The sequence below is a fragment of the Elgaria multicarinata genome, chromosome 5 (genome assembly GCF_023053635.1).
Source record: "Elgaria multicarinata webbii isolate HBS135686 ecotype San Diego chromosome 5, rElgMul1.1.pri, whole genome shotgun sequence".
NCBI lineage: Eukaryota > Metazoa > Chordata > Lepidosauria > Squamata > Anguidae > Elgaria > Elgaria multicarinata.
Window position 1 is genome coordinate 113258125 of NC_086175.1, and position 19973 is coordinate 113278097.

The 19973-nt window shown below is 44.9% G+C and overlaps 1 protein-coding gene across 1 annotated transcript in view; it reads left to right on the forward strand.

The window, feature by feature from the left end:
• The first annotated feature begins 701 nt into the window (after window positions 1-701).
• LATS2 (large tumor suppressor kinase 2) overlaps window positions 702-19973 on the forward strand; it is a 58845-nt gene continuing 39573 nt past the window's right edge. Inside the window, exons 1-2 of the mRNA XM_063127055.1 lie at window positions 702-904; window positions 14617-15246. Of these exons, the coding sequence (XP_062983125.1) occupies window positions 14905-15246 (342 nt within the window). The 5' untranslated portion in view covers window positions 702-904; window positions 14617-14904. The remainder of the gene's footprint in view (window positions 905-14616; window positions 15247-19973) is intronic.

A 19973-nucleotide genomic window follows, 5' to 3' on the forward strand; every position in this document is an offset into this window, starting at 1 on the left:
TGTTCTACCTGCACCTGCTCTAATAATGGTTAATACATCACAAGATTAATGCATACAGCAGAACCAGTCTAAACTCTGGTTTTAAATTATGGTCCCAAGGGCAACTCTGGTTTAAGACCATAAGAAGAGCAGTGCTGGATCAGACCAAGATCCATCTAATCCAGCACTCTGTTCACACAGTAGCCAGCTAGGTGCCCACAGGAAACTCACAAGCAACTGCACATTCCCACCCATGTTCCCCAGCACTTAGTGTACATAGGCATATTGCCTCTGATAATTAGCAAGAGCATATTCGGTTTGCATTAACTTTTGCTGGCACCAACGCATCTACAACGCGACACCGTCATGAAAAGGAGGGGGAAATTTTCACACACACAAAAGAAGAGGCAGGGGGAAGCTCATGAACGTACAGCACGCTCAAAATCTCTTAAATCACTGGAAAAAGGATGCTATAGCATATATCGGCCCTCCATCGGATCCGGTAAAGGCCTTCTGACGTTCTTAATACGCAGCTCCAAAAGAACTGCAACAGGTACGACGGAAGGTTCTACTTACTACATTCGGGGGCGGGGCAGGCGCTGAACTTGCAGCAGGGCCCCGCCCCTTCCCCGCTGGTATGCGAAGGGCGGGCGATGGAATGACGCCGGAGCCCTGGTCACGTGGTGCGAATGGAATGCTAACAATGTAGCGAATGTCCCAACTGTGCCCTGCTGCCGCCGCATTCTGAGCCCGAGAGGGGGAAAGAGGAGAATGGAGAAAGAGCAGCGCGCCGGGGGCGGTGGCAGCGGCAGCAATCATAGGCACAGGAAGGGAACCGCGGAGGCTGCCCCCTGACTCTCCATTGGGCATCCAGCGAAAGGGGGAGCTGCATGAGGGAAAACCCCTTCCTCGTTAGACCCTGAAGGTAAGAGCTGGGGAGAGGAGGGCTTCCCTGGTGAAAGAAGGCTGACCGCCCCCCCCCCCCCGCCGCCCTGTGTTAGTTTCTAGCTTTCTGGTTTTGTTCTTTTAACAGGCGCAGGGTTGGAAATAGTTGTGCGGGGGTTTTGGAGGGGGGGCGCTTTCCCCCGGAGAATCCTTAACACGCGTCGTGTATTTGAACATTCTCATTATTATTCCGGGAAGGAAGGGAACGCTGAGGAGGAGGCGACGGGGAATGTTTCCTTCTTGGAAGTTAGAAAGGGACTCGGAGGGAGGGGGGAAGTTCCTGAAAGGGAGTGGTGGAGGGCAGCGGGGCGAGCCAGTTCGGGCCAAGGAAACGAAGGTGCCCACCCAACCACCCACTTACTCCCTGTCAGCGCTGCGCGTGTGAAGAATAGAGTGGCATGCAGGCCGGGAGCAAAATGCGGCTGGAAGGAGCCCTTCTCGCAGTTGGGGGCGAGGGACTGCAGGGCGTTGAGCGCGGGGGGTCAAAGCAGAAAAGTGAGACGGAAAAGCATCCTTTCGTTTACACAAGCAGTTAGCAACTGGATGCCCCTGGGCCAAATCGGCCCCGTGATAGATGCTGACAACCCTCTCCCACTCCCGGCTTAAATGCAGAGAAAATGGTATCTGTGGTAACAGAGTTTGCTGGCAAAGCCACTTGAGAGAGTGAGGGTTGAAGCACTGGCCCACCACCATTCTCGCTTCTAAGAGGCCCGCTAGGAATCTAGTTGCCGACCAGTGGGCCTCAACGGCTAAAGCATGTTTTATGGCAAAGAAAGCCTAGATCACCTTTTCTCAACCTGGTACCCTCCAGATTTGTTGGGCTGCAGTCCAACATACCTGGAGGGCACCAGGTGGGGGAAGGTTGACCGATTATATCACGCGTATTCTATCTCGATTAGGGCTGAAATGGACGTGATAACACCAATTGCTCCTATACGCGTTCCACTCTCAGCCCGTCACGTGTAAAGCATTTATACGTCAGTTAGCCAATTTACGTGTCGAGTTAGCGCTCCCAGTGATAAGTGACCTGTGCGGATGTGCCACGGGCGTGCTTGCTGTACTTGCCAATCAATCCCTACTCGCGTGATAAACGCAGTTATAAGTTTGCACGGACAACTTTTCCCCCCGTGGCCAGTCTCAGGTTTAAAGTCACCCCTTAACGCGCTATTCCCAGGTGCGTTTTTTTTAAAAAAAGCGTATTTCTCTTCTACCCTTTTAATGAATAATATGGGCTGTTGTAATCCGCTGTAGTGATTTGTCCGCATGCAAATCTGTCCGGAGCCGTTTGTTTCGGATTAAGCAATTCAGAGTATAAGGTTGTGAATGATCTTTGAGGATGTGCGGTGAAAGTGACAGAAGGCGGAGCCTTGCAGCTCGATCCTGCCGTACGTGTTTCCTCTGAAGTAAGCCCTGCTGAGTTTCACGGGCCTTTCTCCCTCTCTTGCAGTCTTACTGGGGAGAGCGGGAGTGGCCAAGTGACCTTCGGCTCTTCCGCTGGACAAGCGCCGCGGGCTGCCTCGGCTGCTTGCCCTTCCAGAGTGAGAGGCCTTTGCAGGGGAGAGCCGCGCTGTGTGTGTGCGCGCCTGGCCGCCAGCGAGCCCGCCCCGTGCCGGAGCGTGGCGCTCCCTCCTCCGGCCATGCTCGAAGCCTCGCGCGGGTTCTGGCCGGAAGAAAAGAGCCAGAGCTGGCCAGCAAAACTTCCCAGCCCTCGAAAGTCAGGCGGCGCGGAGGGGAGTGGCGCCTTTGCCGCTCGCCCGGGCCTCTTTGTGCGGCTCTGACGGGGGGGGGGGGGGGTGCGGCTCCCAGGCCAGTGTGTCGCCTGTATCCCAGGCCCTCTGTCAGAGAAGGCACGACGGAGCCGCCGCCCACACCCACCGATTCCTTATCCCTTCGCTTCTCGACCCTTCCCGAGTGCTGCTTGGGGTAGACATTAGTGTGTGTGAGCGAGAGAGTGAGAGACAGACAGCCGAGCCGCTGCATGTTGCTTTTCTACCCACCCGCGCCGTCCGCCTCTTGCTCCCAGTCCCCAGTATCAGCTGGAGGATTGAAACGGGGGGTGAAGTTTTGAGGAGGGTGGGTTTAGACTTAAAACTTTAGAGTGAGTAGAAGAGGGGGGGGGGGAATTGGGGCCTGTAGGGTTTTCTTTCCCCCAATAGCAAAAGACCCTTCTGGTGTTGACCATTGTTTAATTCAGGGGCCCTTCAGATATTTTTGCTTGCTACAACTCGCATCAGTGCTATCCAGCATAGCCGATAGTGATGGATGATGAAAGTTGTATGCCAACACACTTGGAGCAGCTACTAATTGCCTACCCCTGTTTAATTGATCCCCTGAGATTTAACAACAGAATCCTGTGTTCAAGTTATAGGGTTCCATCTCAGATATTTACACACATGACACTTTAACTCTGTCTTTGTATTCCCAATACTGTAATGCATGTTTAAAACCTCTGTTGCTGTTAGAAATTTGGCTTTAAAATGAGACTCTTCTACTTTCCATCCTGCATTAACTGCAGGGAGAGCGAAGAACAGACGCTCCCCTGTAGAATTTTGAGGAAAATAAATTCTAGCAAAAGCAGAAGAGGTCCTACTTGGCTGAATAGCATCTGGCGATTAAGCCATGGAGACAGGGGTGATAGGAAGTAACTGATGGCTTTGATGGGAAGCCATAATACTCCATGAGTCTGATGAAATAGCTATAATCCAAAGAATTTTATGCCAGAATAAATTTGTTAGTCTTTAAAATGCCACAATAGCTGCAAATAGACTAACACTCCGGTAATTTTCCTTTGTTTACTAATATGTTTTCAACTAGTAATTTCCCCTTCTTCCACCTTTACTAGCACCTTTGTTCCAGAGTGTAAGACTTTTAGGGCATAATCTTATGAATATTTAGACAGGAAAAAGTCCCACACTTCTCAGCATTCCCCTTTTTTCAGTCTAAAACATGCATAGGATTGCACCCTTAGTAACTTCAGATATTTGATCTATCATTCTTTTAGAGCATTCTTGGAGGAAAGTGTTCATTCTCACCTGAAACAAAAAGATTCCTGCATTGAGCAGGGGATTGGACTTAATGGCCTTATAGGCCCCTTCCAACTCTACTATTCTATGATTCTATGAAATGCTGCTGATTTCATTGCATCTTTTGTGAAGGTTCCCTGACTTTGTATTACATTAAGAGGATTATATTTAGAATGGTCAGATCAAACTTCAACTTTGGTGTGGTGGGTTACAGTGGGAGTCAGGAAATCCAGGTTCAAGTTCCTACTCAGCCATGAAGCTCACTGGGTGTCTACCTACCTCATAGGATGAGGATAAAATGAAGAGGAGGAGAGTTATGTAAGCCAAGGTGTGTTCCTTGGAGGATAAAAGGCAGGATATAAATGTAGTAATAAATAAGTCAACAGTTTGTTATGGCATGCTGCATGAGTTTTTGTAGTAAACCTCCTACCTCAACAGACACAATAATTTTGGGGGGCATGAAGTTGCTGCAAAACTCTATTGTCTTTGCTGCGTTAAGCTGGTATAGCTACTTTTCCAGAAATGGAAGTTCAGTATTGTCCCAATCGTTCCAGATAATAGAGAGGGAGAAACAACATTGAGGGTGCAATCCTATGCACACTTACCCGTAATTAAGTCTTGTTGAAGTAAATAAAACTTACTTCTGACTATATATGCATAAGATTTGGTTTTTTAAATATATATATATATATATATATATATATATATATAATGCACTAGTTTTCCCCCTTTGGAATAATTACAGAAGATTTAAATTAACAGGGAATTAATAAGGTAGAATGCGTACAGGAAGCTGCTTTTTCTGTCCATCAGTTCCTGATGAAGACTTTGGTGTAACTTGAAAGTTTATACGAACAGCAGTGAAAAACACTGCCATTTATGTTTTGTAGTAATGTAGTGATGTGGGTTATTAAATACTGCAGAATTGCAGACAAATAGGAGATACTTATTACGTTCAGTGGAGTTATGAAGTTCTGCAATATGGGACATTTGGCATCTATAATTTGTATAGACAGCACTGCAGGTTGCTTCTGTTTGCATTGCTGGTTTGCATATTTGCAACACTTTTGTGTTTGGTACTTACAGGGTTTTCACGTTAGAAGCAAATGCTGTATCTACATGCCAGTTATGCGGGGCCAAATGGGATGTCTTTAGGGACGTCAGGAATGGTTTACATCCCATGATTCTGCATTTGTACATGTTGAGGTCAGGCTGGGACAACAGGGCTCACTGTTTTCTCTATTTCTTCTGAGCTCCCATGAGAATTGTGTAATCCTCTGCTCGTTCCATATGTCTAGCACATCATTGACTGTAGCATAGGAGCAATTGGTGTCATGCGTAACTCATCTGGCAGATTTGCTAGGTTGCACAATTAAGCAGCACATGAACTGGGGCGGGGGTGGGGGGATACCAGCCAAATGGAAATGAAGTCACCAGGCTATGTGCAGGATTCACCTTTTAAAAGAGGGAAGTGGACGAGACAGGTAACACCGACCTGCAGGCTCCTTGGATAAGGCATTATCTGAATCATGAGATTTCTGTCTGTACACACTTCTTAATGTAGCAAATTGCAGCAGGAATATTTGGGCTCTTTCAATTGCCAATATACATTATTATAGTTTTCCTGGATATTTTTAGGCAAGACAGTGCAAGTCAGATTGTGTGTATTCCATGTGGTTCAAATCTCTCCCTCCAAAATGGGGTAAGACAAGAATGAAGGGAAGTACTATCATCCATCTCCAGAAATTCTTACATTGACAGTGACTATTGCTGTGCAACAGGGGTGGGTGACTCTTGGCCCTCCAGATGTTTAGCCTACAAGTCCCATGAGCATAGCCAGTGGTGAGACATGATGGAAGTTGTATAACTTACAGAAGTTGTGTCAGTGGTGGAGGAAATTGGGGGGAAATCTTGCCTTTTAACTACAGGAAAACTAATTATATGCTAGTTCTCAGGGGACTAGAGGAGAAGGCAATGGCTACTAAGTGCAATCTCCAGTATCAGAGGCAGTAAGCTTGTATTCACTTATTGTTGAGGAACATGGGTGGAAGGGTGCTGTTGCACCATGTCTTGCTCCTGGCCGACAGCTGGTTGGCCACTTTGTGAACAGAGTGCTGGACTAGGTGGACCCTTCGTCTGATCCATCATGGCTCTTCTTATGTTCTTGTGACTGACACATTTGTTAAGGTAGGCCATAATTTCTTTCTAAAACAATTGTACCCTCCTTTGAACATGTAGGAGCAGGTTTCAACATGAATATAAAGTTCATAATTTGTTGTTTACTTCTTGCCAAATCCCTGGCGATGCACATAGACTCAGCTTTGTGCTGTAGTCCCTTGGTTTGGGGGAGAATGCCTCTCTATTGTACCCTAATAGTGAACTGGTCCATCCATCTTCAGTATTTGCCATTTTGGAGCCCTTAGTACCCTGATATTAGGAAGGTAGTATAATTCATTGGTGTAGAGCAGTGGTGGGCAGAAGGTAGATCTCCAGTGTTTTGGATTTCAACTCCTAAAAGTCCATGCCAGTGGTCAGGAATGCTGGGAGTTGAAGTCCCAAACATCTGGAAATCTACTTTCTGTCTACCCCTGGTATAGAGCCCGTGCTTTGATGTTCAAAGGCCCGGGTTCAACTCCAGCATCTCAAGTTTAAGGATTTCAAATGGAGCTGCTGCACTTTAGTGACTACTAGAGCTGGATTTACCACTAGTCTGATGAAGTACTCTATAACCCTTATTATTCCACTTTCAAAACCAGACTCTTGTATGATTCTGGAAAGTCGTCCCATCCAGCCTCCTGGCAAACTGAGGATCTGGTGGCACAAGTTAAGACCTTAATAGTTATGTTGGGTACTGTGTGAATCATGAATAGAACGTATTTAGTTAGTCCAAGCCCCTATCAAAAGAGAACAAAATAAAACTACATTTAAAATTCCACATAAAACTAAAGCACAGAATTTAGTATTTGGACTTTACCAAAACAAAACTAAGAATTTAAATTGAAAAGATTTTTAAAAACAATTAAAATTAAAAAATGGAGGCTGTACATACCAACATCAGTATATCCTCAAAGCTCAGAATCTCCACCACAGCTAACTGATATATTTTTCTAAGGCTGGAAGCCTTCACTGCAAATTACATACTGGTTAGTTCATTGTACTAAAAGGCTTAACTTTTTGTTCACAGCCCAGTACTGCATTTTCTTTAATATAGTCTCTATGGGTACTGTAAAATCTCAATAGAGCTTCTGTCACTCCGTAACAATGAGGGTCCTATTCCTAAAATTACTGTAGAGAATCTCATATTGGGTTCTCCTGCTCATGTATTTATATCTCTTGGGTCATGTACTTATGAGGTTGTTTAAGAAGCATCTTTGATGAGACTCTGGTCCCTGCACAACACATAGGCGTAACCCACCATTATCCCCTGGTTATTTGCACACTTATTGCACTCAGCCAAATCTCTTATGCAAACTGTACTTCAGGTTTGTATTGGACCAGGAGGACTCTGTAGAATCCAATGTAGTCAACTGAGAGCCAGTGTGTGTAATGGTTAGAGTGTTCGACCAGGACCTGTGAGACCTGTGTTCAAATCCCCCTTCTGCTCTGAAGCTCAGTGAGTGACTTGGGGCAAGTCACTCAGCCTAACCTACCTCACAAGGTTATTGTGAGGATAAAACACAGGTGAGGAGGAGGATCATGTATTCCACCTTGGACTCCTTAGAGGAAAGGCAGGATATACATGAAACAAATGAAATAGTAGCTGTGCCATTTTGGCAGGTCTAGCCACTTCTCTGTGGTTCACTAGAGGGATAATTGGGGTGTGCTCTAGAACCATGCAACCAAAGTATTGGCCAGTTGTTTGGTATACGTCTTTGATCTCCTTGTCGCACAGATAATTTTTCAGCATGTTCACTGTGTTATAACATAGCAGAATAGCACTGGACATCACAGTGATTAATTCCAGTGTTGACAATGTGGCATCTGAAACACGTGTAGGCAGACTTCAGGCTTGTGAAATCTACTTTGTTTTTTACCATTACTTTGAAGTTCACTAATCATAGCCAGGTCCAGATTAAGGGAGGAGGGGCTGTGGAATCATTTACCTCTTGCATCCTTTGAGCCATACACTTGTGTATACAAATGCAATTTTATGTCTGAATTCCTATTGAACAGGAATTCTAACACAAAATCCTTAAAGTGACCAGTAGAGCTGCCCAACAATGGTCAAAGGCAACCAATGAATACTCCCATTATACAGATGAGGAACTCTGAAAGTGTCTCTACATTAAGGAAAAAATCCGCACCACTTAGGCTTTCTTTTTCTAGAGTCTTTCTGTGTTTACTATGTCTCCTTTAGATGGTGACTAACAACGACCATGTGATTTGTAATTTAAAACCTTCCCTCTGGGCAGTGCTCCATGAAGTTCAGTAAAACAGCACCATCTAGTGGCTGTATTATAGTGCAACGGATATCCTGTGATAATTTTAAATAGTGCATTACTTCTGATCTTTTTTTAAAAGCAAGATTACCCAGGGAAGGCAAAGGAGACATCTTGGAGGTTGAGGCCATCATGTAAAGGACCCACAAACTTCTGTGAATGGCCAGTCATGAGCATGCAGTAAATCACTCATATAGAGAAGCTTTGAGGCCAAGAGATGTGTGATTAGCACAACACTAGCTGTATAAGATATAATATATACACTTTTCCTTCCTATTGCTAAATGAGAGTCAGAAACTCTTGCCAGTCTATTACAAATCACCAAATCTACCCCCTGCTTGATCCTGATCTAAAACATCCTAAGTGAACAGAAATCAAGTACCTGGATTTCTCTCTTGATCCCCAGTTTTGATGTTTCAAATAAGTAAAGCATGTTATTAAAGCTTAGAGACACCAAATGATATTATAACTCATTTGTGTTGAGGGCAGTACATAGATGTGTAATTTGAAGGAGGGAGAGTCACTGCCCTGGGGAGCTTAATGTCTAGACTAAGAAGATTCGCAGGGCGCCCCTTTAAAGTCCAATAGGTGTGTATCCATTGGAATAATCTGTTCATATTCCTCCAGTGATGCATTTAGTCCCTGCAGCTATTGACAGAGGAAGGGGGACTTTCCCCTTCATCCAATCTGAGAGTTAGAGAATCTGGAGTCATAGTCCGATACAAAGACACCTTCTATCCAAAGCCACGCTAGAAGAGTATGGCTTACTCACACTCTCAGTCTCGGGAAGAGGAAAAGTGACTTAATACTGTTTTGCATACTACTTGCCAAGGCTTCAAGCAATGTTGGTGATGATATTTCTAAGGTGCTGAATATCGCTTTAAACATTTTGGCTCCAGGAAAAAGTTTCCTGTACTTCACCGAGCTTGGCAGTTGCTATGGCCTGAACAACAACCTTGTGCCTCTTTGAAATGCAGATGATTTTGCCATGTTCTTGCGATCACCCTTTCAGGCAGGCCCAGCCCAAGGCGGGTCGCCGCCTGAAGCAGGGTCTGCCGCACCACCGCCTCTCCACCCTCGCGGTCTCCTCCTTTTCCCCCTCAAGAAGCAGCTGCTTGCTTGCCCCGCACCTTCCGACCCTGCCAGCCAGCCAGCCAGCTGGCTCACTTTCCCTGGCGCAGGCCTGCCCGCCGCCCGTAAGGTCTGTCTGCCTTCAGGAGCTGTGTGGCACCTGTGCATCTGGCAAAGTATCATGAGAGATCCCAGAACTTGCAGGTCTTCTTGCGATTGCCCAAGCTGTGCAGGCACAGGGCAGCTCCTGATGGCAGAAAGACCTTACAGGCAGTGTGTGGGCTAGGGAAAGTCAGCTGGCCGGCTGGCAGGGAGGGGCAAGACGGCACACAATGAGGTGGGGAGGGCAAGTGGGCTGGCAGGTGGCTGCTTTGTCCTGCCTGGCTGCCTGGATTGGTCAGCCATGCAGGCATCCAGCAGGATGAAGCAGCGGTAGGCCCTTTGGAGGGGGAGAGCACCGCTTTTCCCATCTCCTGCCACCTGCTCCACCCACTTCCTGCTGCTTCACAGTAGGGCCGGGCCTGCTTTTGGGGCAGTTTGCTGTGGCATGGTGAATAGCAATAGGACTTCATGGCGAACCTCCTTACATGAAACAGTTTGCCCCGTGGAGCAGCGTATGCTCAGTTACCCTTCAAGAAATAACCATGCTGCTCTTTGTCCATATCAATTGTGTCCTAAATTCCAAGAACTGTTCCAGATTCCAGGACTGCATTTCCCCCTGTGCTAAACATCCCTGCATGTGGCCTCCTGAAGAATGAGGAGCAAGTGAACTATAGTTTGGACCAAGATCTTGTCTGCAGTAGTCGTTTTAAGGACTTTGATGCTCGCCTTGCTGTTTGCTAAAGCATACACACCACACGCCAGTGTAGTGTGTGAGCCAGTGTGGTGTAGTGGCTAAAGTGTTTGACTGGGAGTCAGGAGATCTGGGTTCTAGTCCCCACATGGCCATGGAAACCCACTGGGTGACATTGGGCCAGTCACAGACTCTCAGCCCAACCTACATCACAGGGTTGTTGTTGTTGTTAGGATAAAATGGAGAGGAGCAGGATTATGTATGCTGCCTTGGGTTCCTTGGAAGAAAAAAGGCAAGATATAAGTGCAAAAAATAAATAAAAAATTCAGCCGCATTTAGTTCTCTGCCTGTTTGCTCTAAAAATGTAAGAAAGCATGGCACCACAAATTAAGTACCCAAGCAGTTGCAATGTCGGTATCTAGCTTTTGCTGTAGCACATCATTCCTGCTTTTGTGTGGACTTGAAGTTTATGGTGCTGAAATCTGCAGTGAGAGTGTGGGGAACAGCCTGTGCGGATGTACATTGAAGCTGGGAACCAAAGGATATACATGCGTCAGAGAGCATTGAGCAGGCAGCTAACAGTTTCCATTTGCTCTTTACTGCAGGCTCTTTACAGTGTCAAACAGACACTCTGCTCTTTAAACAGATGCTGAACAATGGGGACTTGCTGCAGTGACAGATGAAAGCAAAGTTTCAGCTGCGTGCGTGATTCTCACACACAGGCTTCTAATTCTTCTTTAGATTTTATGCACGCAGTTCTTTCATGCGCACGTCTCACTTCTTTGGGATCCTGGCCTAAGTACATACCCTTGCAGGAGGCTTCCCCTCTTCCTTGCATGGATTATCTCGCTAGCAGTTGTTTGTGTGCCAGGAAAAGGGCGGCCATGTGAATACGACTTCATTTTAGCAGCTGCATCTCTGCTTTCTTTGCCATCCTCTCATACACGAGTCACTGGGGACATGTGGTATCACAAGGACTGTGTGCAATGTCGGCCAAGTTTTATACCAACCAAGAACCCGAAAGTCTTTGAGGAAGAGTCTTAAAAGAGAGAAATTCTAAGGAAAAACAAGGAGGGACAATAAGAAATCAAATAATTAAGTAGGGCACCAGGAGAATCAAAATCATGCATATTAATATAGAATCATAAAATAGCAGAGTTGGAAGGTGCCTACAAGGCCATCGAGTCCAACCCCCCTGCTCAATGCAGGAATCCACCTTAAAGCATCCCTGACAGATGGTTGTCCAGCTGCCTCTTGAAGGCCTCCAGTGTGGGAGAGCCCACGACCTCCCTAGGTAATTGGTAGCAATACTTTTTCTTGTTTAGGAAGGGTGAGGCTGGAAGCTACTTGCAAATGTAAACATGGATGGGGATGCACTTTGTCTGTCAATAGTTGATTTTACTTTTGGACTGTACCCAGCGGAATCTGGCTTGGATGTTGAACCTAAGTTGTCATTTCTGGTTTTTCCACTATCATCCCTGGTGCTGGAGCACCTCCCTGCCTCTGTTGGCATCAGCTTGAAGCCTGTCTACTTGCATGTGGCTCTGGAGATTGAAGAATCCCATGAACAGTTTTATCGCACCTACCCTGCTGACTGTGCAAGCTTGGGCTCTCATCCAGAGGAATGTGGACTGTTTGCACCAGCTGTGTGTGCTGTAGCTAGTTCGCCTTTGTGTTGATGGAAGGCTTACCCTCATTGTGAGTTTTCATGTATACACTTCTGTTTTGTTCTTTATGCACCTTTCATCTTCTGTTCTGTTTTCTGGTTCCCCCAGCCCATTCCTCTTTTTTATTAGATAAAATTACTTATTGGTAATGATCCTAAGCATGGTTACTTGAATGCAAGTTCCACTGAAATCAGTAGGACGTCCATGTACTTTTGCTTAGGATTTGGGTGTAAGAATCCTAACAGTGGGCACAATCTCTGGAAAACTCTGCTATGTACGTTCTAATGGATGGGATATTGCTTATTAGTTTGTAACTATATAGGTTATTGACTTCAGAAGAGACCCAGTATGGATAGAGGCGTGGCCTTGAACCTGAGAATTCTGGTGTTGCTACCCATCTGTGAACCCTTGGGTGGTCTTGGGTTGAAATCTCTCCGCCTGGCCCTTTAGTCCTCTGGGGGCTGCTGAGGGCTGCGGCTGCTGCATCAGCCATCCCCTCATACACGAGTCATCTTGCGGTCTGTGACAGTCTGGTATTTATTTGTGTGTGTGTCCTTTGTTCAGCCTGCTTTTTGATTGCTGTCCTTTGAGGTCAGGGTCTGTGTGCTGCACAGTTAGTGTATGATGTGGTATTGTTTCTTGTATGTCTTTCCGTTTTCTGTGGGAACTGTTTGGGCTACAGACTTTGTGTCCCTTCTTACATACGTTTAAGAGATAATATATTTGTGTTGAAATATTGCACCTGTGTGTATTTTGCTTCCAAAAATGTGTGCTACACGAACTGCCAGGTTTTATTACATAAATTATATTTTTGAGGAAAACGTGAAGAAGCTCCTGCGCATCCAGAGTGCTGCGCCTGGGGTATCAAATGGGTCGCACTCATTATGTGCTTTGTCTGTGCATAATGTTCAGTGGATTTCATTCATTGCTACTTTGCCAAAAGTGGCTAATGAAGTGGGACTTCTCGATTCCTTAATGCTCTTGAATAACTGTGAGTAGCAGTGATTAAGACAAGCACTCTGCTGTATACTGCATACATACGTTTAATAGCTAATATATTTGTGTTGAAATACTGCACTTCTGTGTATTTGGGGGAGGTGGCCCTCATCTGCCACCCCACCCCCTCAGAATTCCCTCTTCCTTCTGAGCTCAGATGCAATTAACACAATAGCTGGGGGAGGAGGGTGACTTTTCCCAGAAAAAAACATATTGTGCCCTGTGGTAATGAATAGTTTTTTGGGATGACTTGGGTGGGTGTCTATACGCCTTCTATGCCCTATTGTGGCTGCGCAGTGGTGCTGCGTTGTTTATATGACACTACCGCCAACTTGCAGCCACATCAGGCTTTCCCCCTGAAACTGCGCTTTTTCGCAGTGTTGTTTTATCACCACTTTTTCAGTTGCTCCGAAGTCGCCACGTTGTTTCTTCATTTGTCAGTGGTGGCTGGGTTCGGGTTAAGCAAGTGGGCATTATTAGGAGTGGATCCAAGTGCAGGGTAAGCACGGGGTTGCAGGGTAGTGGGCAGGCTTGACAAGCCGAATGGCCGTTGGGGCTGCGATTTTCCCTGGCCAGATAGCCTGCGCTCCCTCCTGCCAATGTAACTTTATTGATTCTGCAGGGTTTTGAGGAAATTAGCTACCAAAGTGGCATTGATAGCAGCCTTAATCTTTGGACTTTCTTTGGGGACTTGACCATGGGGACTGCCATGAGGAGCGCTTGCACTTCTAAGTTTACTGTTACACCACTCAGTGGTGAGGGTGTGTGTGTGCTCTGGTCCTGCTATGGATAGGAATTCATTTAGTGTAACCATTTCCCCACCATCATCTCCACCACCCTCTGCCGGCTTTTCATTTAAGCAGCAAGGCCTTGGCTGGTATAGATGCACTGTCACCCTGAATTGTTCAATGCATCTAATTGCAATATTTCTGTAGTGCAATGGTCTCTGCACCTAATCCTGTTTGCGTTGTTCAGGAGACCATAGAGTTGAGCTGTAAGTTTCCCAGTTGTAAAATAGTGTTCACTGTCTCAATTGTTTGACCAACTCCGTTGAAAAATAGTTCCAGATGAGAAAATGTATTTAAATTAATTGTGACCTGCAAACTCAGTTGTTCCATTCCGGTAGTTCTGCTATCGTGCCAAAAAAGCTCCCAGTATTATTAATCACTTTTATATCCACTCCTTGAATGGTGGACAGCATGCATGATAAGGTCCCATTCTTATCTTCTCATTTGCTTTGTTAAGTGACGCTGAAGTAAGAGTGACTTGCACATCACCACTTAATAAGTTTCATTATCTGGGATTCGAATTCAGGACTCCTTGGCCCAAGTTCAAAACTCTGTTCAATGAGAACAGTTGTTATTCCGGTTGTATGGAACTTCCTCCTCAGTGAAGCCCTGAGGCACCCAACTATATTTGGGGAAAAGGTTAAAGCTTCCTGTTTTGGGAAAACTTTTAAATGCTTAATTTATTTTTGGAGTGATTTAGTATAAAATATCTTTGGTACTTTTAACTGTGATGTATTTCCATATTCTGCATAGTTTTAATATTGCATTGTTCACTGGTTGGGATTTTATAAGACAAGTAGTATATAAACAAGGCCATAATAATATACCATAATAGCTTCCATGTCTTAAGGAGGAAGCATTTTAAAGAAAACAAAGAGAATTGCATGAAAGTGTCTGTGTTCTTCTGTTTTCCAGACAGTGAAAAAAACAGCAAGATGAAGTTTCAGGGTTTCTGCCGGTGCATAGAAACCATAAAAACTTTGAGCTGAAGATTTATGTAGTGCCATTGCTGTGCCGGGATTGGACAAAACATAGAAATGTGACACAGTCCCCACGTCAGAGGTTTGCAGTCTACATTGGAATTGTTTTCAAGGGATTATGTTTTACAGCAAACGGATACGCTCAAGAAGAACAGCGTCGGATCCCCCTTTCATTATATGCAAAAGAGGTTGGGATTTATGCTGAAACAAAACTGGATTCACCATGAGGCCAAAGACTTTTCCTGCTACCACTTACTCTGGGAACAGCCGACAAAGACTGCAGGAGATCCGGGAAGGTTTGAAGCAACCTACCAAATCCTCCAGTCAGGGATTACCTGTCGGGCCAGGTGGTGAAACTTCTCTGGACCCTAAAATTCTAGTAGGGAAAGATGCCACCAGGCAGCAACAAATGAGACCTGCTGCCAAGTTTGGGCCTTACCAGAAAGCACTGCGAGAAATCAGATACTCTTTGTTGCCCTTTGCTAATGAGATCGGCACCACCTCCGCAACAGTTGAAGTCAATAGGCAAATGCTGCAGGAACTGGTGAATGCAGGATGTGATCAGGTAAGCATGAACTTGGAGCTGGCTCTGGAACAAGGCTATGGAAATCTGTGCATGTGGTTTTGGCTACGGGTTGTGTTGGAAGTATAGATGCTGGCTGAGGAATGCTGGGAATTGTAGGACTTTTTTTCTTTCTAAACAGGCAAAGGATTGTGCCCCTAAGCTGCAATAGAGTATCTACAATGCTTTCATCATGGTCTCAGGGCTTGTGCGTGGTGGTGGCCCTGTTGCCATATCACGCGCTTTGCATTCACTCTACCATGTTGAGTTAGGGTGAGGCGAGAATGGTTGACAGAATGTTGGAATTTACTTTGCATTGTTCCATAAGCTGCTCATAATAATCTCTGTAACAGAAGAATCTCCAATGGAATTTCCCATTGCTTAATGTAATGTGGGTTTTCCAGAAAAATGCCAGGGGAGGGGGAATTCCGATGCAAATTAGTTCATTTGCATAGGAAAATTATGTCATATGGGGCAGCTGATGCAAGTTACCCTATGCAAATAAGATTAGTTTGCATAGGGTAATTTGCATCAGAAAAAAATCTGATGCCCTGCATAGGTTGACCCTAAACTTCCAAGTTCAGAGGCTTACAGTCATCACAATGGATTGCACCCTAATAAATTTTAACAACCCAAAGAACTGTATGTAATATGCTGAGAATTACGCATCTGCAACTTTAAAACTGCCAGGCTTGCCCAATATTGAATTTGCAATTGACATCTACTCATTGGTGTTAATGGATTTATGATATGGGGGGAAATGTTCACAAGAAAAATAAACCACTGGAAAAATTTCCATTTTGGAACGTTTTCTGCCTCATTTCACTCATTGCTGGCACAGAACATAGCCCTGCTCTTTGAGGAAAACATGAAGAAGCTCCTGCACTTCCAGAGTGCTGTGCCTGGGGCATCAAAAGGGGTCATCATGCTCATTATGTGCTTTGTCTCAGCATAATTTTCAGTGGATTTGATACATTGCTGCTTTAGCAAAACTGGCTAATGAAGTGGAACTCCTTGATTCCTTAATGCTCTTGAATATCTGTGGGTAACAGTGATTAGGACAAGCGCTCTGATGTATATTTGGCAAGAGGATAGTTTTCAAAAGACATAGGAACATAGGAAGCTGCCCTACAGTGGCTGGGTTCATACAACATGGCAATCCACATTCAGGGTTGAGTGTGAGTTGTTGAACTATGAGTTGTTGAACCATGGGTTGTTGTGATGTGTGACCCCAGCCATGCTAACAAACCATGGTTTGGTAACCATGAACAACCCACACTTCACAAGCCAACAAACCATGGTTTCTTTCTGTGGGTTGTTCATGGTTAACAAACCATTATTTGTTAGCATGACTGGATTTAGACAACAAACAATCCAGAGTTCAACAACAACCCACACTTCACCCATGCTCAACCTTCATCATTTTGTGTCTTTCCTAGCTGTACCTGGGGATGCTGGGGACTGACCCTGGGGCCTTCTGCATGTGTTTTACCACCTAGCTAAAGGAAAGCACATCCTTCATTGTGGCAACAAAATTGCATTGACAAATGGTGCTCACGGCAGAATGTGGCTCTCTTTTTGCCTAGTCATCAATTCTCACAGTTGTATAGTAAGTAACTTGTTGTAGATCACAAGTTGAATTTGAGCCAATAGTGCGACATGGCTGCAAAAAAGGCAAATGCTATTTTGGGCTGCATTAATAGAAGTATAGCTTCCAAATCACGTGAGGTACTGGTTCCTCTCTATTTGGCCCTGGTTAGGCCTCATCTAGAGTATTGCATCCAGTTCTGGGCTCCACAATTCAAGAAGGACGCAGACAAGCTGGAGCGTGTTCAGAGGAGGGCAACCAGGATGCTCAGGGGTCTGGAAACAAAGCCCTATGAAGAGAGACTGAAAGAACTGGGCATGTTTAGCCTGGAGAAGAGAAGATTGAGGGGAGACATGATAGCACTCTTCAAATACTTAAAAGGTTGTCACACAGAGGAGGGCCAGGATCTCTTCTCAATCCTCCCAGAGTGCAGGACATGGAATAACGGGCTCAAGTTACAGGAAGCTAGATTCCGGCTGGACATCAGGAAAAACTTCCTGACTGTTAGAGCAGTATGACAACGGGCTCTCCCACACTAGAGGCCTTCAAGAGGCAGCTGGACAAGCATCTGTCAGGTATGCTTTAGGGTGGATTCCTGCATTGAGCAGAGGGTTGGACTCGATGGCCTCATAGGCCCCTTCCAACTCTACTATTCTATGATTCTATGAACTTTTGTGATGTGAACAGCTAAAAAACCTGGGTTTGTAAATTCAGCAACATAATAGTTCTGAACTTCAGGTTTTTTTGCAGAGAAAAGTAGAATTCTGCAATCCCATGCATGTCTACTCATAAGTAACCCCTATTGAGTTCAGCGTTGCTTACTCCCAGGACACTGGGCATAGGGTTGCAACCTAAATGTAAAGTGGATTCCTGCATTGATCAGGGGGTTGGACTTGATGGCCTCATAGGCCCCTTCCAACTCTACTATTCTATGATTCTATTATTCTTGTTAGAGCATGGCAACGGTCTAGGCAAGGGCTGGGAAATGAAGGCAAAATAAGCCATAAGACTTAATTTCCGGCTTTGTGGGATGGACTGCTACCCTCAAAAATATCAAGAACTCAGCAGTTTTTTAAAATGTGTGCTAGCTACAGTTTTTCGTTTGAGCCAGAGCTCACCAGGACTTTGCCTCAGGATCTATTTGAATGCCACATTCCTGCACTGGAATATATGAAGGGGAAAAAGTGGAGTGACTTCCTCTCTTTTGCATGTAGTAACTATGACCAGCCCGCATGCATCTGGTGTTAAGATAGTTTCTGTGCCAGGGGCGTAGTTTCTAGAGAGAGTCCAAGCCCTGACACCTCTGGTTTCAGAATTTAAGCATTGGTCAAGTGAAATTCCTTACTTTGTTTCACATCTGTTTTGAGCTGGACTTGCCTGGAGGGCAAATAGTGCAATTTGGCTGAACAGAGTATAAGAGCATCTATGGCCCCTTACAGCTCATTCCATCTCTGGGTGTTTCCATGCTTCGTGTGTGTGTGTGTGTGTGTGTGTGTGTGTGTGTGTGTGTGTGTGTAAGGAAGCCAAAGGCCTGGCTATGTGGTGGCACAGGGTATTACATAAATTTGAATCCATGGTTTCCCAAGATCTGTGCGTGCTAGAAACAATCTTTAAAATCAAAATGGAGTGATTATTGCATCAATGAAACACGACATGCCTTGTAGAAGAGCCAGTGCAGTATAGCAGTTAGTGTTAGACACTGTTCAGGCAACACGCTAAGCCACGGTGGTTAAGCATTTTGACCTAAACATTATGGCTTAGCATGTCCTGTGAACCATTCCTAACCATGGTGACTACATACCCATGGTTTAAACACACTAGGTCTCTTACTCAGTGCCTCTGATTGCAAAGAGATTAAGGATTTCCCCCAACTCTGTTACTCTTGTAGTTACTAGGCCTGTTGAAAATAGTTTTTATATCAGAAGCAGGAAAACAGTGAATACCCCTTTTCACTTGTTAAACCAATGAAAACATGCCACACAAGAAATCTTAAGATATGAATGGTTTATAAAGAAAAGTAAATGCAAAAGAACATCAGATACAGTCAAAAGTGAAATGTGCAAAGAATAATTACTTATTGTGATATACTTCTAATTTATATATTATAACCTTATATTGTATTGTTTAATTGTGTTGTGTGTTAGAATCGTAACCTACTTACATTGAAGGAGGCATCAAGTGTTTACTGGGAATTGTGGGTGTGCACCTGGCATCAGGTGTGCTACCTGGCCCCCAGCATGGATGTCTTGATACAGGGCAATGAAATTGGCTTCCCCTGCCCCAGTATGTTGCTCCCTTCATGAAGGGACCTTATAATAATTGCACATCTGTAGAATTCTGATGGTATATTCCTGATGGTACTTAGCATTGATACAGGATTCTTATGGCAGCAAGTGCTGTGCAATGCAATCTACAAGGAGATATGGAGCTTTTGATTCTGCTTTTAAACTAACCAGTGTTCCATGTTTCATCTGAACTTGGTAGATTCCGGCTAGTTCAAATAAGCCAGTCTCAAACAATGGTATATGATTCTGGCTTGTTATGAATTCCCCAAGTTCAGATGTAATGGGAAACTGCGCTTAGTTTAAAAACCAGAATCAGATGCTTCTGATCTACCCATAATTTGGCCTTAATGCTACATTCTCTCTCTTTCTCTCTCTCTTTTTAAGCCACAAAGGTAAAGTTTTATTCTAAGATCATTGGAGAGATAAAAATTTGCTGCATTTAGGTTGAGTTTTATAACTATTGTAAATAATCTGAATACAAAGGAGGCCTTAACAAAAATAATAATTCCAACTTCGTTCTTTTCCCAACAGCTGGATGTATCTCGCAGTGGTTTAACTATTACTCTTTCAGAGATGACTAAAGCAAATAGCATGTGATGTTTTGAATGGGGTGGGGGTAGGGAGTGCAGACAGTTCCAGGACTTGTAGAACTTGACAGCGAGAAGTACGACCTTACTCAGCATGAAAATATGAAGCCAGAAATGCTTCTACTTGCCCATTGGCTGGTAAACAAAACTTGCTGGGCTTGAAAGTGCAGCTTTCATTCTTCAAGAAATACTGGCCCAGGACTGTAGATATGCCTCTTGCAGATCACTAATCCAGTGGAAACACCCCAGGCAATTAGATGCGGAATGTTG